The 24,080-nt window shown below is 48.5% G+C and overlaps 1 protein-coding gene across 5 annotated transcripts in view; it reads right to left on the bottom strand.

Annotated features, from left to right (window-relative positions):
• Positions 1-275: 275 nt before the first annotated feature.
• Positions 276-24,080, bottom strand: part of EGR2 (early growth response 2) — an 80,332-nt gene continuing 56,527 nt past the window's right edge. For 2 of the 5 annotated variants that reach the window (XM_058671668.1, XM_058671666.1), the window contains exons 3-4: positions 4,253-4,361; positions 276-2,819 (exon numbers count right to left, since the gene is read on the bottom strand). In XM_058671668.1, coding sequence (XP_058527651.1) covers positions 1,567-2,819; positions 4,253-4,271 — 1,272 coding nt within the window. In that variant the 5' untranslated portion in view covers positions 4,272-4,361 and the 3' untranslated portion in view covers positions 276-1,566. Of the gene's footprint in view, positions 2,820-4,252; positions 4,596-6,786; positions 6,984-24,080 lie in introns of those variants that run through there. The other 3 variants (XM_036495811.2, XM_004583413.2, XM_058671667.1) reach the window with 3 other exon arrangements.

The raw sequence follows: 24,080 nt of genomic DNA on the forward strand, positions 1-24,080 counted from the left end.
GGCCCCGGTCAGGGTTCTGAAAGCAGTTACAAATGTGTTGTCTCCGAGTGGGCACTTGTTTGTAAGTATTTATTTTCCGGAGCCCACTCAGGAGCAGAGTGAAGCTATAGGCTGTTACAGAGGACGGAACAATGAGTCAAAACAACGCCTCCCCACATTTATACTAATGCATGGGGGAAATCCCCAAAGCACCTGTGTTTGATTATGAATGGAGATTACTTTGGAGTGAGAGGGCTGGTGTCCACAGGTTAGCAAAGAAAACTTGGAAGCCCTGGTCTGGTCAAAGCACCTTAACTCCTGGTGCTTAGTCTAATAGCTCCATAGGTGTTGAATGACTTTAATTCCCACTCAGCAGCTACCTCATCAGTGATTTCTGCAGCAAAAAAATATTGTTGAAAGCTATTTATTTACACCATAGTTATAAACCATCCATTGTCTGCACTTAGGTTAGTGGTTCTGCATTAGAATAAATCATTTATTTTTTTTCCACGACTACTAAGAGCTAATATCCAAACAAAGCAGCTCCAGCAACATTATATACATTCTTATCTGAAATCTGACTACAAAGGGAACACTTTTCAGTCACAAAACAGCATACAAAAATATACTTTCTAAAAAAAATTCCAAATATTAATAGGCAGAACTATACAGCCATACTAAACCCAGGGAGTGATTTTTTTTTTCCATAGTAAGGCAACCCATTTACATGCAGACCCTGTAACATCGTCTACATCACACAAGGCACAAGGACACTTCCAACACAACTGCATGCATCCTAGTTTCAGAGAATATATGTACATTTCCTCTTTAAATAAGTTAACCTCTGACTCATTTCAAGAGATCATAAATGCTTTACATTGGTTTCCCAAAGGGCCAGAACTTGGAGAACAGTGCACATCAAAAATACACACAATCTAGTGGATAGACACTGAAAAAATAGTCTTTACGTTTCTCCAACAACTCAAAAAGGAGCAGGTATTGCTATGTCCCTCCTGTCACATTGCACTTCTGTTCTCTGAGTTTATAATACATATTGCTTCAGGGCTGAGCCAACCAGACACACTGTGACTCACTGTTCTGCTTCTAGGACACAGAAGGCATCCCCCAAGTCAATCCCAAGCCGTAAAGTGCACATCAGTTGTCTTTTTTCCTGTCCCCACTTGCAGGGATCAGCATCTCCCAACCTACTGTAAGGAAAAGTCTCACACCTGCTCTGACATCCAGGAGCATGGGTAAGGAGTCAAAAGAACACCAGGAAGCTGAGGAGCAGAACCGGCTCAAGCAATCTCCCAAAGCAGGGTCAGGCCTCAGTCCTGCAGGCCCACACCTCCAGCCCTGGCCTCCCCACGTCCCTCCAGGTGACTGTCCACTCATCCACGGGCTCCCCTCTCTAAAGGGAGAGGGAACAGCGCCCAGTGCCACCAAGGCCCTCTCCCCACAAGGGAAGGAGGAAGGGAAGGCAGGCATTTGAAGAGTTGGGTCGGAGGATGGTAGTGTTTGTCTTGGGGTTCAAGTGGAGGAAGTTGACTAGGGCCTCAAGGAGCAAGTGTCAGCCTGAGTCTCATCTCAAGGTGTCCGGGTCCTAGAGGAGCAAGGGACCAGCGGCCCTCCGCCCATAGTGCCACCACTGTTGCTACCGCACAGGGTACCCCCAGACTGTGTGCCCCCAGGACAGGGGGCCCCAGAGGGGGCCGGCACGGAGGAGGAGGGCACACTGCTCTTGCGTTCCTTCTGTCGCAGGTGGATCTTGGTGTGGCGCTTCCTCTCATCGCTCCGGGCAAATTTGCGACCACAGTAGTCACAGGCGAAGGGCTTCTCCCCGGTGTGGGTGCGGATGTGGGTGGTGAGGTGGTCACTGCGGCTGAAGTTGCGCATGCAGATCCGGCACTGGAATGGCTTGTGACCCGTGTGGATGCGGATGTGCCTGGTGAGCTCGTCAGAGCGTGAGAACCGCCGGTCACAGCCTTCAGCCGGGCACGGGTAGGGTCGCTCATGCACAGGGGTCTTGCTAGGTCTGTTGGGGTACTTGCGAGGCCTCAAGATGGGCCGCAACGGCAGGTGATGAGGGTTATAGGCGGCTGCGGCTGCAGCAGCCGAGCTGCTGCCAGGCAGCCGGGGTCCTTCGTTGCCTCCACCGGCCCCTGGCCCTGTGACCCCGGCACTGGGGCCCCCCAAAGTAAAGTTACGAATGGTAGAGAGTGGAGTGAGTGGAGGGGGCACCCTCAGGGAGTCCAGGGGGCAGGGAAAGGGCTTTCGGTCCGGGCCAGCAGTAGCATGCAGGTCCCTCTGGCACTGAGGCGGAAAGAAGCCAGGATAGTCTGGGATCATGGGGAAGAGACCAGGGTCCGTAGCAGGCTTGGGGGATGGATAAGAAGGAGGTGGCGGGTAGGCCAGAGAAGAGGAGGTGGAGGTGGTGGCTGCAGTCAGGAAGGCGGAGGGGTCCTGGTAGAGATCCCCGGCACAACCAGAATAGGGTGGCGGTGGCGGTGGCGAGTAGAGGTGGTCCAGGTCAGGCTGGGTCTGCGACATGGTGCATACACCTAGGGGTCCTGTGGCCAGCGGGTTGGGGGAGGCAGAGTTGACGCTGGAGGAAGCAGTAGTGGAGGCTGGGGAAGTGACCCCTTGAAGGATGCCTGCGCTCACAATATTGATGATGCCTTCTGGGTAGCAGCTGGCACCAGGATACTGGGGGTCGATGGAGAACTTGCCCATGTAAGTCAAGGTCTGATTTCTGGGTGCTGAGACAGGAGCAAAGCTGCTGGGATATGGGAGATCCAAAGACCTCTTCTCTCCAGTCATGTCAATGTTGATCATGCCATCTGGGAAGGGGAAAGGCACAGTGGAGGTGGAGAATGAGCCTGCAGCCAAGAATCAGTTCTCACACAGTCCCGCCTGGGTCCCTTTTCCCAAGCCCAGAAAGGGCCCAAGCCCAACAGGTGGGGACATGGAGCCCTAGAGACAGCCAGAGAGCCCAGCTCAGAATCCCACTGTGGCAATGTGAGAGTCTACGACTCAAGAAATACCTCCAGGAACGTGGCATGAGCTTCTCCTAGCCCTTCCACAAAGCCATCTGTGGCTCTAGTCCCCAATAAAAACACCCAATAATAGCAACAACAATATTAAAAATTTCCCATCTGCTTGGAACTTCTCTCCCTCCCCCCCCCCCACCTGGGGAAATCTCGTGGCTGGGATTGAGAGTGGAGGTAGCGGTAGAGGGTGAGCAGACCACTCTCCCCACCCCACCCCTGCACCTATCCAGAAGGTGCTAGCCACAGAAAGGAGCCTGAGAAGGGAGAGGGCGTCCGAGATTTCCCTCCACCTCCCAATACTGGTGCTTTCTTTCTCTCCCTCTCCCGCCGCGCTTCGGCAGAGGAGGATTGCTGGAGAGGATGGCTGAGTGAGCTACGGAGGAAGGAGTTCTGTAGGTTTGCCTTCCAACAGAACCATCTCAGGTTGGCCTGACACCTGCGCTTCTCCGCCACGGGCCCGAGACCGCCACTGACCCGGCTTCGAGAAAGGGGGACCGCGGGAGGCCACTTTACACAGCATCGCCAAGGAAACCAGAGGCGCCGGTGCCCCCGCGGGCCTCCCTCTGCAGTCCGGGGGCTGCTTCCCGCGGCTGCTCGTCCTCCTCCAACACCCCCTCGCCTCCTCCGCGCCGGCCCATGCCCCCGCCTCACTAACACCCTCTGCTCCGCGGGCCGGTCGAAGGTGGGAACGTGCCTCAAAGCCACACATGGAGCGTGCTCTGAGATTCTCCCTAGGTCGGCTCTGCCCTGGGCGGGAGTTAAGGGCGCTCTCTGGCGCGTCTCCGCCGCTAGGCTCTCCAGACGCGCATCTCTTCCCCTGGAGCCCCGAACTTTACCGGCACTTTGCCCCTACTCCGGAAGAGGGAAAGCCGAAATACGGCCAGCGGAAGAGCCGGAAGCCCCCGCAAGCGCCTAGTCCATCCCATCCCCGCGTGGGTGCCTGTCTCACCCCATCCCCACCCGCGGTTTAGCGCGCCGGGGCGCACGCACGCCAGTTCGCAGGCGACCTGGAGCATCTGCCCGCGCGCCCACCTCGGGCGCACTGGTCCCTGGTTCTCGCGGGCTCCTCCATTACCTACTTCCACTCTTCCACGCCAGCGCGGTCGACACCGTCCACCCCCAACCACAACCCTCCCCTGCGAATCCCGCACAACCACCCGAACCCCACCCACCACCGCCGAGCCGCGCGGGTCCCAGGTTGGGAAGAGGGGCACGCCGCTTACCTCCGGCAACTCCGTTCATCTGGTCGAAGGGGCCTCCCAGCTCGGCATTGGGAAAGATGGTCACCGACGTGGCGGCGAGGTCCTCCACCGGGTAGATGTTGTCAGACAGCTGGTGCACAAAACCACTGAGAGTTACTGGGATTTTGTCTACGGCCTTGGCGGTCATCATTTGCTCCTCGCACAACCTGCAGACCCAACGCCCTCGCTACCTGGAGTGTCAGAGAAGCCGTTTTGGAGGGAGGTTGGACTGAGCCCGGGCTGGTATCTCCTTTTGCCCTCCACACTTGGAAACAGCCACCCCCCAAAAAAAAAATCCAACAGAAATCAAACTGGCAAACAAGTTGCTGCTGTAAAAAAAAAAAAGAAAGAAAAGGGGGGAAAAAAGGCTATCAGCCACGCACTCCTATTTGGCTGCCGGGAAGCCAGGAGTTGCTGGTGTAGTGTTATTATAACAGTCAGTGTGTCCCCTCGCCGAGCTATTAATCAATTGCGGCTCTCTCAGTTAGACGGAAAAGTGTTGCTCTAAGTATTTAAGGGCAGGGCTTCAATGCCCGTGACGTCACTGCCCATATATGGACTGAGGAACAGGGCTGGGCCGGGCGGCTTTTGCCGTCACACGGTCCGTTTGCATAGGCGCTCCGCCGGGCGCGCGGCTCGGGGCTGACAGGTCCCGGGGACCCCCGGCGAGGGGTTGGGGGTCCCGTGGGGAGGGGGCGCGTCGCGCAGCCCGCTGCGACCCCGAACCCGAGAGCCCGGAGAGTCGGGGCTGCGGCGGCGGCTCAGCCTCCTCCCCAAGCGGGGAGGAATTCCGGTTGTCCCCCGACTTTCCAAAAAAGGCGAAGATCCGGTACCGGCGGCTCCGCCTCCCCAGTCCTTGTTTGGAGCCATTCCGGAAAATTAAACTTCGGAAAGAAACCGAGCGGAGCCGAGACACTACAGTCAAACCCCTACTCACTTTCTTGGCAGCTCAAAACCGCAAGCAAAAGGAGGCAGCGAAGAAAGAAAAAAAAAAAAAAAAGCTAGTTGCATTCACGGAAGCTGACTGCTTTTTTCTGAATTACTGGGTGGAAAGAAGTGGCTGGTGATAAGAGTGAATGCGGTATTGCTTTTTTGGAAAGTCTGTTCTATTTATACAGGAGCGAAAACGGAACAGGTTTGGGTTGTTTGTTTGTTTGAGTCTTTTGGGGCGCCTTGGGGTGGGGTGGGGTGGGGTGGGGGTAGACCCCGGGAGGAAGGGAGCTTCGAGAGCGACGCGCCGGCGGCTCCCGCTCGCCCCTGCTGCGCGCTGTCCGCCCCCCACCCGCAGCTGCTGCGCCGAGCGGGCGCCCTTCCCGGCGCGTCTGGGCGGCCGGCTGCGTGGGGGTGTCCAGATGGAGACTTGGACACTCACCCTTCCCCGCCACGCGCGCACACACACACACGCTCTTACACACTCGCTCCACTTCCGCTCCACACACTCCCACCCCCGCGGCCCTCTTCACACACCCACTCGCACACCTTACGCTACACCCCTCCCTGTTGACAACGCGCCCGTGCGCCCGCCTCGCAGACGCGCTCCCCCGGCGGCACAGCCGGCCCGGGCGCGCCGCGCGCTCTGCCAAGGCTGTTCTCGGCCCCGCTGGCCCTCCCACGGCCCGCGGGGCGGAGGGGAGCGCCCTAAACGTGGGTGAGCCCTACTCCAGAACACACACACAGGGAGGTCTCGCCTTCGTCCGCAGCCATCTCGAGCCACTCGGGAAGCTCCAGGCGGTCCCGAGTGACAGCAAACATCCTAAAGAACGCGCCGGTTTGGAGACCCCATCACCCCACACGTGTTTTCCTTTGTGAGTCAAAAAACATAAATAAACCTTTGGGAACCTCTCTCGCGTTTGTTCCGAAAGCAATTAAAAAAAAAACACACACAACTTGTCAGAGATCCAGAGAGAGGTGGGATGTGAGTCGCTGGAAGTCACGGTTCCCACCTGCTAGCGCAACCGCAGCTCGCACCCGGAGCCTGGCCGGCCCCGCGTCCCCAAGCCTGGTTCGCGGGCGTCTGTGCGGGCGGCGTTCCCCGCGCCGAGGTCCGCCCGGTCCTCTTCGCGCCCCCACCCAAAGCGGTGGCCGCAGCCTCGAGGGGACCGGGGTGGGCAGGAGCCACGGCGCCACGCCGTGGAGGGAGCGCGGCTCTGCAAGCGGCTCCCCGCCGCTCACCTGCCCCGGCCGGCGCTCGGCGGTCAGGGCCCCGGCGCGGCTGGGCACCGCCTCTGCCCCTCCACCTAGGTGCCATTCCCCAACCCCTCTCACTGCCCGTCTCAAAAGAGCGAGTCCTTAGCTGCGGACGGCCTCCCGGACCTCAAGCACCCAGGACAAAATTGCGAAAGTTTTCCGCTCGCCCTGAGCGCTCTTTTCCAATTGTGAATCCAAATAAAAGATTGAGAAAAGAAATCGCGGCCAGGTTAGCACCCTCGAAGGTGCTCCATCCTCCGCAAAAAACGTCCCAAGCCCCGTTTCTAAAAAAGAAAGTCCGCGATTAGGAAAGAAAGCTGTGCTCTTACCACGTGCGCCAGCCCGCTCCGCCTGCGCTCCGGCCTGTCCCGCGGCCCCCGCGCTGACCACGGGCAAGACGACGCCTCGGAGGGGAGCCCGACTCGCATCTCCAACCCTGAGTCCGAAAGAAGGGGTCGCGGGGAGGTGGCGTGGAGGGGAGCCGAGTTATGCAAATGTCGAGCCCGGCGATGGGGCTCGCGTTACGGCCCCCGCTCGGCCCCGGAGGTGAGGCACCCACCGGCGGCAAGCGCGGGTGCGGCGACTGCTAGCGCTTCGTTCCTCTCGGCGCACGTGGGCGGACGGGCGGGCGGGCTGGCAGGCGAATCGCGGCGGGCGCTGCTGTCAACCCGGCCGGCGGCCACCGCGCGCCGCCCCGAGAGGGAGCTCCTGGGCGTCGGAGTGCCCAGTGAGCCAGCGGGGCGCAGAGGACAGGACTCCTGGCCGGGGGCGGCTGGGGGCGGCCAGGGCGAAAGGAAGTAGCGCGGTCTGCGGCTGCTACTCTTCCCGGAGAAGGAGGAGGAGGAGGCCCCACCGAGGAGTCTTGAAGGCAAATTAGAGTAAAAAGGAGTGACCGACCCTCGGGAAGTCTTACTAGCTTCCCAACTCTCAGACCTCCTGCAGAGCTATGTCCCAGGTGCGGTGGGGCGCAGGGGGCTATGGCAGCTGCGGGGGGACCCCCTGCGCAGGCTGCGGGAGTGCCTGAGGTCGCTAGTGGGAGGCCTTTCCGGAACCTCCGCAGCTTCAGAAGCTACCGGGTCAATTGATACTTCATGCAAACTTTTTTTTTTAAGAGTGTCTAAGTGCAAGCTCTTAAATATGGGAAGGGAGCTGAGCGGAGCAAAAGCAAGGCGCATTTATGTGGAGTCAGCCCAGCCACAGTGTAGAGATGATCAAATTCAGAAAGCTCAAGTGACCTGCCTAAAGTTTGAGTCCAAATTTGCCACTTGGGGCTTCTGAATCCCACGACAGGACACAGGTAGCCACTTCCTGCTCTCTAGCAAAACTCAGTTCTGGCAAGTAAAACAGGAGTGAAGATTGGGAGCCTGGCTCAGCCCACTTAGAGAAGAAACGGGTCACGTCCGCAGATTTCATCCTGTCTTCGGCATTTCTGATGAGAAAAAAAGCTGAGGTCGGGGGCTGTCTTATAGCAAGGGCGAAGGGGCTGTCAGGGACAAGCCTCTGCCTCGTAGGAGAACCAGCAGGCTGGCAGAGAGCCGGCATACTAATAGATTCATAGGAGAAGCCAGTCCCACAGGATCCTACCGGGAGGCCAGACGGAGTGAGGAGAAAGAGGTAGGGACCGATGAAAGCTCTAGAGCTGTTTCCTGAGCCTGCTGTGTGCGCTAGGAGAGGGCGGAAGCAGAAGGAGAGCTGACCGCAAAGATGCACTGTGGTCCGTGCTTTTTAAGTACTGGAACTCTGGGTTTGCTCTCACACTAAACAATTGATCGCCTTTCTTTAAAAGGGAGTTTAAGTGAGTGTGCTCCCATATGTGTTGGGATTCCTGAAAAGGGTGGCAAATTGATGTCAGATTTCAGCTTGGTTTGTCCAGGTTCCAGACCCAGAAAGCATAATAGGAAGGATGTAGAGAAGTCCTGGCCTAGGCTTGCTGGAAGGGCAGAACAGAGAGGTGTGAGGTGAGGATGCGGGAGGGAAGGAGCAGGGGTAGCAGCCGGAGGGCCCCACCTGGGGCCAGCGCCCTTCTCTGTGTGGGGTTTGGCTTTTACCCCCAGACTTGCAGGTCTCATGCACAATGTGGTAACTGACTCACTGTCAGTCACGAGACATGTAATCAATAACATTTGCACTTTGATTTGTTAAGAAACTTTTTTGTGTGTGTGTGAGCATCATTATAGGCTTAGTCAAGCAATGTCACCTTCGTGTACTTCCATTCTGATACTGCTGCCAGAATGGAAGACAAAAATGTCAGCAAGTCCATCGACTGTGGACACATACCAGCGGGTGCCTCCCTGACCCTAATGGTTGAGGACGTGCGCCTCTGAAAATCAGCCCAACTGGCAACTCTGCCATCCAGTCTTTGTTTAAGTGTGCCCTTGTGTGCTGAGAAAACTGCTCAATGATTTAGCATTGCACTACAAATCTATACAGTAAGTCCCTAGTTCTACCAATCAACGTCATTATGATGCTTCCCACCATCCCAGTGTGGACGTGAAATCATGAGTGATTGGCCTGAGTGATCCGACAGGAGGAGACAATCACCCCCCACCCTGGGATCTGCTTTGGTAGAAGCAGCACCACTGGCCCAGGTATCAGGTGATGAGGTTCTCTTTCTCAAGCATCTCATACGTGTCCAGCACAAATCAGATTCTGTGAATATAGGTGCCTAAAACCAGATTTGTTCCTGTTCCTGTGGAGATGGCCAGGTACATCATGCAAATATACAATTACAAAGGCCATGTTTGATCCCAATGAAAGAAAAGGACAGGGGGCCCAACTGAGTTTGGGAGGCTGAGAGGGATCTTTGGATTTGGCGATCTGAAAGAAATGCAGTGATGGGAAAAAGATTTCTGCAAAAGAGCATGCCAGGGAGAATGAACAGGTGTTGAAAGGCACCAAGAGGACAGGAAGCCAAGTGCAGTGCGTTTGTGGGCTGGTGAAGTGGAGGCCTCCAGTGCCTTCCACGCCAGTGCCCTGGGTGAAGGGCAGCCCACACAGGCAGCTTCCACTGGAGAGTTTGTAGTCTCTATGACTCTACGCTTTCCCTGCCAGTTGTTTTTTTTCTGGCTAATGACAGAGGCATAATAATTTTTACATTTGAGATGTCTTTTTTTAACCACTCAGTTTCTGCAGACGAGTAAGACATGCCAACCAAGTTTCAACAGGGAGTACACAGAAATGCTTACTGAAATCCTCATTGTGTTTCTGTGACAGTCTTAATATCATTTCTTAGTTGTCTATTTCTCGTAAGGAAATGACAGACAATGCGAAATTTGTCCCATTTAAAAAGAACAGAGTATCTAAGTGTAGTCTTTCTGGTAGAAACACATCATGTCAAATTTACAGATCCCTTTACCAGTGCTGGCAAATAATAATAATGATAATAATAATAATAAATGCTAAATCAATGCATCATTTATCATGCTTGTTTAAGACAAGACACATATCTACCTGAAGTCTAGATCAGTAAGCGATTGATCATAAAGATCCAAAGTAAATGCTCCATTCCAAACTTTATCTTTTCATCACATTTTTAATATTTCAGCTTAAACGTTGAATTTATTGTCTTTAATTATATGAATGATGAAGTTCACTATAACTAGGGAGTTTCCTGAACTTTTGTTTTAAAGGTTTATTTAGTTTTACTCCCCAAGTGGCTGCAGCAACCAGAGGTGAGCCAATCTGAAGCCAGGAGCGAGGAGCTTCCTCCAGGTCTCCCACGCGAGTCCAGGGTCCCAAGGCTTTGGGCTGTCCTCGACTGCTTTCCCAGGCCACAAGCAGGGAGCTGGGTGGGAAGCAGGGCTGCCAGGATTAGAACCGGTGCGCATATGGGATCCTGACGCATGTAAGGCAAGAACTTTAGCTGCTAGGCTACCACGCAGGTAGTTCATTGATTTTTTAATGACTTTTAAAAATTAATTTGAGGAAGAAAGAAAGAGGGAGGAAATAGAAGGAAGGAAGGAAGGAAGGAAGGAAGGAAGGAAGGAAGAGAAATCACACACCCATTGCTAGTTAATTCCCCAGAACCTTGCAATGGCTGAAGCTAAGCTGGAGCCAAAGCCTGGGAGTTTCACAGATGCAGGAATCTAATTATCACCTTGGCAGGAAGCTGGAGTCAGGAGCAGGAACTGAGCATCCAACCCAAGACTTCAATGTAGGACTCTGGTGTCTTAGCCACGAGTAAAGGCTCACTTATAAAGTTACAGAAACTTTATTTTTATACTGACAAAAGGTTCGGGCTTGTCAGTGAATTCAGTTGCCAACAAGTGTTTCATATCATCTAAATCAAAAAAAGGAAGAAAGGAAGAAAATGAGGGGAGGGAGGAAAGAAAAAAAGAAAGAGAAGAGAAAGAAAGAAAGAGAGAGGGGCAGGCAGGGAGGAAAGAAGGAAGGATGGGAAAGAAAAGATAGAGAAAAAAAGAAAGCAAGAAAGAAAGAAAAAGAGAAAAAGAGAAAAAAGAATCTGTTTATATTTCAACTAAATAGTCTTGACAAGAATGTTCACCATTTTTATGGTTAAGATTCTGGGCCTTGCAGACCCACCCACTTGGCCTGGGTTCAAACTCTGTGGTTCTGGGCCCAAATTCTCTCTGCTACTCCCTGGCTGTGTGCTGTTACACAAATGCTGTAACTTTTCTTTGCCTCAGTTACCTCATCTGTAAAGTGGGCAAAATGGTTCCAGGGTTGTTTTGAGGATTAAATATGATGCTGTACGTAAAGCATGGAGCATACTGTCAATAGTAAATAGCCAATCATTTTTAGCTCTTATACTGTAAGGGAATGTCCATGATGTCTAGCGCATGCCCTCATTGTTTTGTTACTCACAATGACCTTGACCTTGACAAAAAGAGTTGCTTATTCCAATTTTGCAGGTGAAGGGACCTAGGCTCAGAAGCTAAACATAGCCAGACTATGAAATTTGTTTTCTCAATCACTGAAACATACATTGAACATACTGTATGCGATGCAGCAACCCACAGCAAAGGAAAATAATCATTGTATATGTATATACATAGATAATACTTGGTACATATGCACATATATGTGTGTGCATACATATATGTGTGCACATATCAAGTATGTATATGCATATATTTACTCGGTATACATATTTAATAGATAAATTGATACATGAAATATTTGTAATTTTCCCCCCAATTCTGAATTTTAACTTCCAAAAAAATAAAGATGATAACATGACTGAGGAGGTTCACATTTGGGCTGTAAGGAGAAAAAGGAACACAAATGGCAGTGGAGATTGGTGTCTAATTTAAAGATATCCCTTATAGAAAAAGTCCCACGGTAATAATAACTAATAATAAATTCATTTTGAAAGAAAGATCAAAATGCATGGCAATAGTACCGTCTTTCTTCCAAGAAGTGTTAGGAATGTGTGCTGGAGATTTAAGATTTGAAGAAGTGGGTTACCAAATGACCTACATTATCTGGAGAAGTGCTTAGACTGAATGCAGCCTGGGTCAAAGACTTGTCTTGTGTGACCTTCTCACATGTTTCCTGTGCTGCTGGTTTTCAACTCAAGTAGAAGTCCCCTGAAGGCAGGGGCCTCAGAAGTGTGCTCCCTTTCTAGATTGCAGCCAAGAATGGTGGATGGGAATTCAATGTGCACCTTTCCAGCAGTGAAAGGAAATGAGTCCTAAGTTGGCTGTCAGACACCTCCTAATGAGCTCCAACCTCCCACTGCCTGCTCTAACAACTCTTCCGGGAGATACTGTGTTTCAAGGGCAGCTGCCCCAGACAGCATCTTCTCTCAGTGTGGTCTGTAGATAGCCCCTTTTACAGAGATTTCATTCATTAACTTCTTTTTTTTTTTTCATTCATTAACTTCTGAGCAGCCACTTCTGCTTTGTGTACCCAGAGCGCCCCTGTGGTGGCAGCCCTTGGAGTGAACCAGAGGTTGGCCTGGAAGCTCTGTCCAGCCACTCTTCTGCTTCCCACCATTGGCCGATGGCATTATTTCGAATTGGTGGTTGGTGCTAAGGCTGTTAAGAAGCAGTAGTTTCCTTGTTACAGTCAAATGTCTCGAGCCTGTGGGGGCAGCCCCAGGAAACAGACTTTTCTTTTCCTGTATCAACTGATACGTCTCAGCCATGTGCTGTAATGTTGTCACATCTTTCAAGCCTGTCAGAATGTTAAGTAGGAATCAAAGGGATCACAATGTTTACAAAGTTAATAAAATGACATTTTTTAAATGGGAGCTGGCATGGTGGCATAGCAAGCTTTTTGTGCACCTGCAAGTCGTAGCATCCTGTATAGGTAACCGGTTCTAGTCTAGACTACTCCACTTCTGATCCAGCTCCCTGCTAATGGCCTGAGAAAGCAGCAGAGGACAGCCTAAAGCCTTGGGGCCATGCACCCATGTAGGAGACCCAGAAGTTCCTGGTTCCTGATTTCAGACCAGCTCAGCTCTGGCTGTGCTGGGAATGAACCAACGGTAGCAAGATCTCTCTGTCTGTAACTCTTTCAAAAATAAAACTAAAATGTGTGCAGAGTTCAAGTTCAACATTTAGAGAGTTCATTCTGCAACTATTTTGAAAGCTGGGGATGACATAGACGAAGGGGATTAAATGGAGAAAGATGCAAAGCCTGGTGTTGGGTGCAGCACTGTGTCATGGCAAAAGCATCAGATTCAGGCCCAGGCTCAACAGCTGCCTCTCTGTGTTAATGATGTTTTTCACAATAATAGCAGTTGTAGGTCACTTGTGAGCATTTAGTACTCTGCTAACTATGATGCCTTATCTACTTGAACCTTCCAACACCCTAAGAACCAGATGTCCTTTCTTTTCACTACACTGATGAGAAAACCGAATTACCAACCCCCAAGTTACAGAACTAACGCAGTGTAGGTGCCAAGTGCCAAGCAGTCTGATGCCATTGCTAATACTAGCTACCACCTATGGAGCTAGATAAGCCCCGTTAGCTAGCTTCTCCAGACCTCTTCTTCTTCATCTTTAAAGCATAGCTGGACAGACATACCTCAGTGTCGTCTGCCAGAGTATGTGGACCGTCAGAGCAAGAGGCTCAAGACTGTCTGAAAAGCAGGATGCACACTGTGCATCTAATTGTGGTCTTCAGAGTGGTTGTTCTGGTCGCTGCTCCAGGCCGTCAGCAGCAGGAGGAAGGAAGAGTTGTGAAGGGAAGAAAGCAAAGTTTCTGATACCAGGATGAAGCACTAATAATTGATTCCAACCCATTTCCACACCCCTTCTAAGGCCCTTAAAGTGGTCTCTGTTTCCCTCCTCACACTGCATGATGTGGCTTCCCCTCTTCGGCTGGAGAAGAAGGAGGCAGAGATGGCCTTCTGGAGGCTTGGAGCCTTTGGAACTGGCCTTTGGCAGGTCTGCATGTCCTGATGCTAATAACAGGCCTGGACACATACATTCACTCATTCTTCTCTGTGAATCTGAACAATGAACTAGAATGCATGTTTCTGCTGCAAGGCCATCGTGCCTAGGAAGTCACTGTGATTCCAATGTGCTCACCATGGCATAACAGAACAGTTTTAATCAGTGACCTTGTAAGCACACATCAGAGTGACCCAGATACCTGACAGCTGCCCACCTGTTAGAAAGTTTGCTTTTGAAAATTATGATTATTTGGGCCTGGTGAGGTGGCCTAGCAGCTAAAGTCCTCGCCTTGAATGCGCCGGGATCCCATATGGGCGCCGGTTCTAATCCCAGCAGACCTGCTTCCCATCCAGTTCCCTGCTTGTGGCCTGGGAAAGCAGTCGAGGACGGCCCAAAGCCTTGGGACTCTGCATCCTGAGCCTTGGGCTCAGCATCGGCTGTTGCGGTCACTTGGGGAGTGAATCATCAGATAGAAGATCTTCCTCTCTGTCTCTCCTCCTCTCTGTATATCTGACTTTGCAATAAAAATAAATAAAAATCTTAAAAATAAAAGAAAAAATTATGATTATTTGGGCAATAGTCACAGAAACTTCAAAAAGAATAAAGCAACAATAATTTAGAAACTTTCTTCTCTATATTTGACTTCCATCAAACTAGAGCTTGCACCAAAAACACTCTAAATGATTTTCATTGGTCCCTTCATGTATGCAGATGGGAGATTTATTACTAGGAATTTCAGTCCTTCATTTTTCTCAAGATTCAGTCTTTTAGACTATAGGCAAACACGTAAAAAGTAAAATCTGCAAGGTTAGGACTGGGGTTATCCCCCAAAGTCTTGGAGCTTTTGGAGCTAGTCCTTGGCAGGCCTGCTAGCTTATGTTACTCATGTGAGAGCAGAATGCTTCTCATTGAACCTTTGTGTTAGTGGGCTTGACTCCTTGCTCCCCATGCAAATTCCTGATGGAGAGAACTGATACACCTTATCTAAATTCCCTGGGGTTTGAAAGTCACTGGGTAACTCACACAAGAGGTCCTTATAGGGAGTATGTGTTATGAAAACACTGTGCACTGGTTTAAAAAAAATGTGCATACAGGCCTGGCGCAGTAGCCTAGTGGCTAAATCCTTGCCTTGCATGCGCCAGGACCCCATATGGGCGCCAGTTTGCATCCTGGCTCTTCCATTTCCTTTCCAGCCCCCCGCTTGTGGCCTGGGAAAGCAGTCGAGGATAGCCCAGAGCCTTGGAACCTTGTATGCACATGGAAGACCCAGAAGAAGCTCTTGGCTTCTGGTTTCAGATTGGCTCAGCTCTATCTGGTTGTTGCGACCACTTGTGGAGTGAACCAGCAGATGGAAGATCTTTTTGTCTCTACTTCTCTCTGTAAAATCTGACTTTCCAATAAAAATGAAGAAATCTTTTTTTTAAAGAGTGTATCAAAATAATTTTATCTTAATTTCACATTTCCATGAACTTTTTGAGATCCTCTTTGTACACTCAGACCACAGGGATTATGAAGAGGTAGGTGAACCAGAGAGTGAGTGAACACATTGCAACCGCCCTGACTCATGCCCAACTACTCAGACAAGCTCTGTGGCAGCGTTAATCCATTCAGGGAGTATTTATGAAGCTCCTACTATACACCAGGCTTTATGCTAGGTGCTTAGAATGCATCAGTCAACAAAACCATCTTCATGGAGTGCACATCCTGGAAGTTCTTGTGAATGTAGCTCTAGGATCCATAAAAGGGAACAGTCAACGTATAGTGTCTTCCTCTGTCTCCAGCCACAATCACATCTGAACTACCCACACATCAGAGGAAGAATACCAAGCTTGCTTTGGTAACTCATTCCAATGTTTTAATACTCTCCCAAGACATTCTTCAGACATAGAATACACCTGCTTTTATTATGCATTTTATTTTCTTTTCAGGAGCCCTGAAAGAAGTTAGTCATCATGATCTGAGTAGGAAGCAGGCACAGGTTGGAATGGCCCTCGGCCTTTTCTGTTGGACCCAAAAACAAAATCTCTGTCCCCATGGCCAGCCCTGGGGATTTTTGCCTTTCCATCCTTTCACCATTCACATCAACTCTTTGAGGGACATCCTGGTTCCCCGTACCTCTCCGTTTTCCTCACCATTTTTGACATCACTCTACCTTTCTAAGTCCCTGTCATTCACCTGACTTCCTCCTCTAAGACGGTATAATCCTGTGATGACAGTGAGGTTGCCTTCACCTTTCCCACTGTAGAAAAGCCCCGTGAGCCTCCAAGGACCTAGGTAACTTACCTAAGGTCAAATGGCCAGTGAGGAGGCAGAGGTGGCATTCCCAGCCAGATCTCCAGTGCTGAATTTGAGAGATCTAATGGGAGCACAAGTGCTGGTTGGCAAGGCTCAGGCATGTGGGTGCTTGTGCAACCCCTAAGTCACTCTCATGGCTCAGGGCCAGTTCACATTTAGGTCATATGTATCCTTCCTCAGCTGTCATCTGGCCCTGGTCCAGGGCCCTGTGTCACAGTACCCACAATGGCGAGGACTGGGAACAGAAATGGAACAGCCACCACCAGCCAGCCACATCCTGGCCTTCTGGGTCACGTAAGGCATTGTAGGGCCCCACCAGTCCCGGGTTCATCCTCAGTATCCCTCCTCTGTCCCATTTCAGTGAGCTTGGCACTGACTCATGGATTGCCACCCTCTGGTTATCAGTCTGTGGTGCAATCAGAAGAGATTCTCATCTGTGTGGGGTGGCTTCAGTGTGGTTGGGTCTCAACTGGGGTGACCAGCCTGACCAGGGGGAGGAGACACTAGCAGCAGCTTCATCAACAGAAGGCCTTAATGGTTTTGCTTTTTTGCCAAACTTAGCTAACCTTTGCCACAGTGCTCTTGAAGATGAGCACAATATAATTTTTTTAGGTGAATTGGTTTTGAATTGTTGACATAAATTTGCTGGCTGCTTCTCTTTTCCTCCTTTCCCAGAGGTAAAAGAGAGTCCTTAGCAGAGTGGAAGGAGCTGGCTAGCAGGTGCAGGAGCTGGTGGCTAACTATGCCAAGCCATCTTCTGACCTGACTCACCATCAGACTGCTACACCCAGGAATCGTTATTAAAACAGCAACAGCAGGGCCTGGTGCAATGGCTCAGTGGTAAATCCTCACCTTCAATGCACCAGGATCCCATGTAGGTGCCAGTTCATGTCCCAGCTGCTCCAGTTCCCATCCAGCTCCCTGCTTATGGCCTGGGAAAGCAGTCGAAAATGGCCCAAAGTCTTGGGACCCTGCACCCAAGCAAGAGACCTAGAAGAAGCTCCAGGTTCTTCGCTTCAGATTGTCTCAGCTCTTGGCCATTGTGGCCACTTGGGGAGTTGAGCAGCAGATGGAAGATCTTTCTCTCTGTCTCTCTGTAAGTCTGTCTTTTTAATAAAAGTAAATAACCTTAAAGAAAACCATAACAATGGGGGGAGGGCTTTTTGGAGGGGTTAGGGGAATACCAGAGCCTATGAAACTGTGTCATAAAACGAAATAAGAAAAGAAAACCATAACAAAAATGAAGACAATACCATGCTAAGGGGCCAATTTTCATGATGAGCTGGATACCTATTACAATTCTTAAAAAACAAATGTATATGTCCCTTACCATAAATGACAAGTCTCTAATGACCTGCTCTTATCCTACTCCTCCAGTCACATCTCTTTCCTCTCTCTGCTGCTGACCACCATGCTGGCCTGCCACTTAAACATTCCATGCTCCCTACCATCTCAGAGTCTGTGTGATGGTTCTTCTCTGGCCCTGCTCTTATATCACCTTATGTCTAGTTCTTATTCAGCTATCAGCATAAACCTTCCCTTTCCAGCTCTGCCCTTTCTTCAATGGTCATCCTACCCTGTCCACTGCTGTGTTTTGTTTTATTTTACTTTATTTTTTTAATATATGAAGCATGTGTCTGGTTAGTATAAGCTATGGCCTAAGACTAGACCCATCTTAATCCTCCCTGCTTCTCCCACAGCAAGAACCGTGTTGGCAGAGGAGGAGATGCAGGAAACATGGAAGCGAGAAATGAGCAATGATCAGGTAGGTTTGAGATCCACCGGCCTGTAATAGTCCTTTGCCTGGTTCCATCCACAGTGTCTGTAAAGCTGCAGCCTGGGTGCTCTCTGAGGCCCTGCCAGGCTTTGATGCACTATTCTGTTTGTGGGCTTTAGCAGTCCCTTGTCATCTGGGCCTGGAGACACGTACAAGGCAAGTCCAAGCTCTACAACCTCAAACTGCAATGTGATTTTTCTTTTCTTTTGTTTCCAAAGTTCGTATTTATTTTCATTTTATTTAAAAGAAATAGAGAAAGCAACAGAGATCTTCCATCTGTTGTTCACTCCTCAAATACCTATAACAGCCAAGACCAGACCAGACAAAAACTTGCAGCTAGGAATTCAGTTTTGGGCTGAGAGACTCTAGAACTGATGCCATCACTGCTGTCTCCCGGAATGTGCATTAGCAGGAAGCTGAAATGGAAAACGTGAAGCCAAGATCAAACGAGGCACTCTGATAGTAGAGCTTCCTAAATCGTGTCAACTGCTGCAAAAACTCACATGCTTGGACGTTGGTTTTCTGAGTAAGCCAACATCACAAGTGTTTTTAAAGGCAAAACATGGTCTCCTCCCTTCCACAGAAGGAGAGTCTGTGCTTTTCCGCGAGTACAGGGTCCTGGGAGAATCTTTATTCACTCTCAAAACAAGACCAACTTGCCTTTTTTTAATCTCAGGTAAGCTTCCAAAATTCTATTATTCCTTCCAAATGGCTCTGTTCTGCCTAAAGTGACATAAAAAACAATGGAAGGGAGATAGTTAATAAGAGGGCATGGATTTTTTTTTTTTTTATCCAATTGGAGTACAGAACTTACAGTAATTTATGTTCTTTAATCTAAGGCAGTTAGGGCTGCATGTTGTTTTTGAATTAATACTGCTAAAATTTCAGTAAGTAAATGCCATTATTATCAACATTTGCCTTTGAATATACTAATGGAACTCCTGTAGGCTTATTTTCATTTCAGCAGTGTATTTTAATTTGGACTACACAAAAGAAACTATGGTTTATATACTTTTTAGAAAAATAAAAAATAAGTTGATTAAGAATAGACTGGCTTAATTTGGGCCTGTTATTTAAAACATACACCTCCATAAATAAAAAATGATATAAAGAGAAAAGAGACATACAAAGAAGTCAATATTTTACAGTCATCATCCAACAGTATTTAAGTATAAATTGTAACTGACAGACAAATGCCATTGGCTAGGCAGTCCAGTGCTGGAAAAATTATGCAGTAAGTATTTGTGACATCTATTGCGTGGTAGGCACAATCCCAGAGATTATAGGGAATGAAAGATGAATTAAAGTAACTCCTTCTTAGAATCAATAGTCCAGGGAAAAGGTGAGCAGGTGCATAAATGAGTTGAATGCCTGGAGGACATGGTAGGTATGATCAGACACAGCCAAAAGTTGCTCTGGAGGTGGGCATTGAGCCTAGCCATTAAGACCCTGGTTAGGATTCCCACTGCCCAGATTGGAGTGTCAGGTTTGATTCTCAGCTCTGAGTCCTGCTATGTATCTGAAAGGAAACAGTGCTGGCTCAAGTAATTCGGTTCCTGCCACCTACATGGGAGACTGTGACTGAGTTCCTATCCTCAGCCTTCGATGGACCCCATCCTGGCCATTGTGGACATTTGGGGAAGTGAACTAGAGGGCAGGAACTCGCCTGCCTGCTCTCACTCTCTCCATCTCTCTCTGCCTCTCAAATAAATAAGTAACATTTAATGTTGCTCTGAGTCCAAGGAAGGGCAAATAGTCACCGGTATGATACTGGGAATCAAAAAAACAAAGCCCATGAAGGTTGCTAGGTTTTTAGTTTGGTTCTTTTATGACCTTTGCAGCCTGGTACACCTCTCTAACACCATGCCTTGTATAGTGGCAAGCTTGTAGCAGGTAACGCACACATACTGAGCAGTTGATTGATTGATACTAAAAGACAAAGGAAACATATTCCAAGCACTTGCTGTAACCCCCATTTGGTATTAATATATCCTAGAGGCTTACTCAAAAATTGACAAGGAGTTTGGTTACTACAGTGGTGATCCATAGACATAAATTTTTGTATGTACTTATCATATTTAGTTTTCTGGGCAAAAAAAATTAATTTAACCAAGGCAGGGGGAAAATGCAAGTGTACAGACTACTGAAAAATGACAGAAGCTGCAACTGGCAGCAGCTGCACTTTCTTTTCGCATCAGAGTACTCTGAGAATCACTTCTCAGATACCTCACCAAAAGCAGGTTATGTGGCTCTGTGAGGGAGGAAGTGGGCCCTGAATTATGCTGGCTTGGTTTTACCTAATAGATGAATCAAAAAAATACAACTTCAGCCTTGGAAAGTTTGCTGGGCTGGCAGTACAAGGCCCTGCCACGTAACAGATGCTGGAAGACAGTTTGAGCAGTGACCTGTTGTCCTGGTCCCCAGGCCCGCTCTAGTTGCTTTTCCTTTCGAGTCTATGCACATGGCTTCCCCAGGGGTCCAGACTCTCTAGAAACAAACTCAGGTGGGACCATGCGCCTGCTGCATTTCGGTTTGCCACTTCCGCTGCCATCTCTCCTGCCCCACCCCTATCATGTCTCCTGGATAAATGGGGACTGAGCCCTCACTGGAGTGGTAGCTGTGTGAGCCTGGGAGAATACGGAGACACTGGTTTCCAATCACTACGGTGGGCTATCAGGCCAAGAGACCAGTGAAAGCAGGAACTTGGGAGACATGGGCACTTAATAAATGACCCCACCCTACATTTTGTGCAGTCTCTGACTCAATTAGGATCCCAGAAAGGTGTAGCAACGAAAATCTCATAATAGGAAGTTGTTAAGAAAGAAAGAAAAACCTGTCTTGCACCCTGGTTCTCAAAGTCTCCATTTGCAGTATATTTTCAAAATGAAAAATGGATTATTTCAACTTCAATGAATTCTTAGGGTGGGGGGGGAAAGGAGGACTTTTGTTCATTAAGTGTCAGTGATCTTTAATTAACTGTCAGAGGTCTTCAGCAACAACTGTTACCTATGATACTATTATAGATAAAATGTGATGTGCATAGATAAAACGAGGTGTTAATTGGCATAATTACCCAGTTAATATTTTAATAGTTGTATCTCTGCATTTCTTTGCCGCCTTGTACTCTGTGGCTCAAAATGAAGATTTTTTTTTAAACAGAGAACTTTCTCTTTATCTCCCACTGAGTTATTTTTCACTTTGGGTTTGCTAGTTATTAGTCAGACCTGACAATAATAATAATTTTTCTTCAAGTGCAGGTCGCAGCTGAGAATTTCCAAACTTGCCGTGAGTCAGCTCAGGAGTAGTTCAGTCATTTATCCCCATAGCTCAGGGTCAGATGTGTGCCAGGAAGGGGCTTGAGGACTCCCCACCCCGGAACCAAGCACTCAGCACCACAGCCCCCTTACCACGTGCCATTGGCTAGTTCCTGTGAGCCACTGTGGTCCCCACAAGCAGGCCTCTGAGCCACGAAACAGAGAGCTTCTGTGTTCACTCAGTACCACTGGACACACATTGCCCCAAACCCATGTCCCAGTGCCAAGCAGGGGGCCTGTTGATGGCACAGGATTACCTGTATGGGTTAATTTTTAAGAATGACCCACAAGAAGGACCAGAGAACAGGAGAGCTAACTTCAGGCCTACCATAGATCTACCAGGAACATTCAAGGTGAAGTATTTCAGTGTGGATCTGTGCTAGGTCCCTCAAGCCTCAGTCAAAATTTACTTCATTTTGCACCATGAAAAGTACTTTGTACTTCAAAGCGGATCGTTTTAATGAACAGAACTACTCTCCAAAGAAAATTTTATATTGCTATTGTAAAAATGAAAACCTGTTTCATTGGATATAAATAAAAAGGAACTGTAAGAATAAATTGTAAATCATATACTGAAGTTTCCAGCCAATAGAGTGAAGCAGTTTATTTGTTAGTTTTTTGCTTTTTTTTTTTTTTCTTTTGGTTCCTGGAGGGAAATAGAATTAAATATGGAGAACAGGAGCAGGCTCACCATTAAGATCAAAGACTAAAGCAGGCTCTTCACCACCGCTTTAAATAATAATTGTGGGGAACAAACAAACTGCTGACCCACTGTCTAAGGTCATGGCTTCAAGGAGTACGTGGTGAACACAACCTCGACTGGGACCTTAACCAGTCCACTAGCTGACTAACTGAGTTGATTTGGCAGTGAAATAACAATAGAGAAACTCATAAACATAGCTCCTTAGGAATCTTGAAAACCATGTTAGTGGATATAATTGTAGTAGTTATATCAAGTTTTCTTCTGAAAGTATTATGCTTGTAGAGTTAGTGTTTGGTGCAGAGGCCAAGAGGTTGCTTGGGATGCCGGTGCCCCATAGCTCCAGCTTTGGCCTAGCGCAGCCTGGGCTGTTGCTGGCATTTGGAGACTAAAGCAGTGAGAGTTCCCTTCCTTGCTCTGCTTGCTGGCTGTCTTTCTGCCTTTCAAACAAATATATGTAAATACATATTTTTTTCCTTTGCTAACATACAGTGAATGTTGGGTGCACTGGGTTAAGCTGCGACTTGGGATGCCCACAACCCATGTTAGACTGGTGTTTCAAGTCCTAGTTATTCTTTCAATCCAGCTTGCTGTTAATGTCCCAGGCTGGGCTCTAATGCTTGGGGCCATGCCATGGATGTGGGAAACCTGGATGGAGTTCTAAGCTACTAGCTTCAGCCTGGCCCAGCACTATATATTGGAGGATTTTGGGGAGTGAACTAGTGGATCCATCTTTGTCTCTGTCTTTTAAGCAGATGACACTAACTAAGTATAAAAAAAACCAAGTAACTAAATATTTCAGGCTGGTGACCCCCATTCTTCCTACTGTGCTGCTTTTAGGATTCCACAGTAGCATATTTCCAAATTGTGTGGTGGCATTCCAAACACCATAGTAAAACATCGAGGCTGCAAATTACATGTTCCAGGTGCAAATCAATTTGAAAGAAGCTGCATTAACAAAAATTAAACACATTTTTTTTACTGCAGAACTTTTTAAAAATACATATTATTTTAAAGACTTATTTATTTTTATTGGAAAAGCAAATTTACTGAGAGAGGGAGATACAGAGAGAAATATCTTCCATCCACTAGTTTTCACTCCCCAAGTGGCCACAACAGCTGGAGCTGAGTTGACCTGAAGCCAGGAACTAGGAGCTTCTTCTGGGTCTCCCACATGGATGAAGGGTCCCAAGGCTTTGGGCCATCCTCCACTGCTTTCCCAGGCCACAAGCGGGGAACTGGAAGGGAAGTGGATCCGCTGAGACTGAACCAGCATCCATATGACGTCTCAGTGTGTGTAAGGCAAGGATTTACTACTGAGCCATCACTCCGGGCCCTACTGCAGAACTTTTAAGATTCTGTATTATACGTAAGAGTCATACAAATTCCCCAGAAGAAACTTCATGTGAAGATTTTCTATTATTTAGTCACTGCACATACTTGGTGAAGTAGGTTAGTGAAAGCACTACTAATTCAATAGAACCTAAAACATTACTAGTATTTGAGAGTAGTTTAAAAAGCTCATGGAAGATGTATTAAAAGTAAGTTTTGGTGCAAAAGCATTTTGGAACCCATGAAGAGTTCTTTAACAAGGTCATGGAAAATTAACATAATTAGTAAACTATTTGTGTGCCTCATTTTTTTCTGTACCAGAATAAGCTTATGGCTGTGTTTCATTTTTCCATCAAGTTACTGAAGCTTCTTGTAGTATCAAACATCAAATATTAATATGCCTAGATGATATCTCTTCCTCCTACCTCATTGGCCCCATATATTCTCAATTTATCATGGTTGAATTAATCTGGAGATAGGCTGGCACCTGTAGGCCATAAAAGGATACTTGAAGTCTAGTCCAACATACCCTTCTAGATTTTTATGCTAACAATCCCCTCATACAAACCGTATATACTTCCACTAAATTAGTTTCAGTGTCCTACTCAGAAAAGGCAGAATATTTTGTATTTTGCTACATAAAGCTATCTCATGCCATGCTGCCATATTGATGGGTGTTTGAGAGGTAGAGGAACAGAGAAAGAGAGAACATTGTCATTTGCAGGTTTACCACTCAAGTGCCTACAATAGCGGGGGCTGGACCAGGCTGAAGCTTGGAGCTAGAATTTAGCCTAGGTCTCCCTAGTGAGTGACAGGGGCCCAACTCTTTGAGCCATCATGC

The sequence above is a fragment of the Ochotona princeps genome, chromosome 13 (genome assembly GCF_030435755.1).
Source record: "Ochotona princeps isolate mOchPri1 chromosome 13, mOchPri1.hap1, whole genome shotgun sequence".
Classification (NCBI taxonomy): Eukaryota; Metazoa; Chordata; class Mammalia; order Lagomorpha; family Ochotonidae; genus Ochotona; species Ochotona princeps.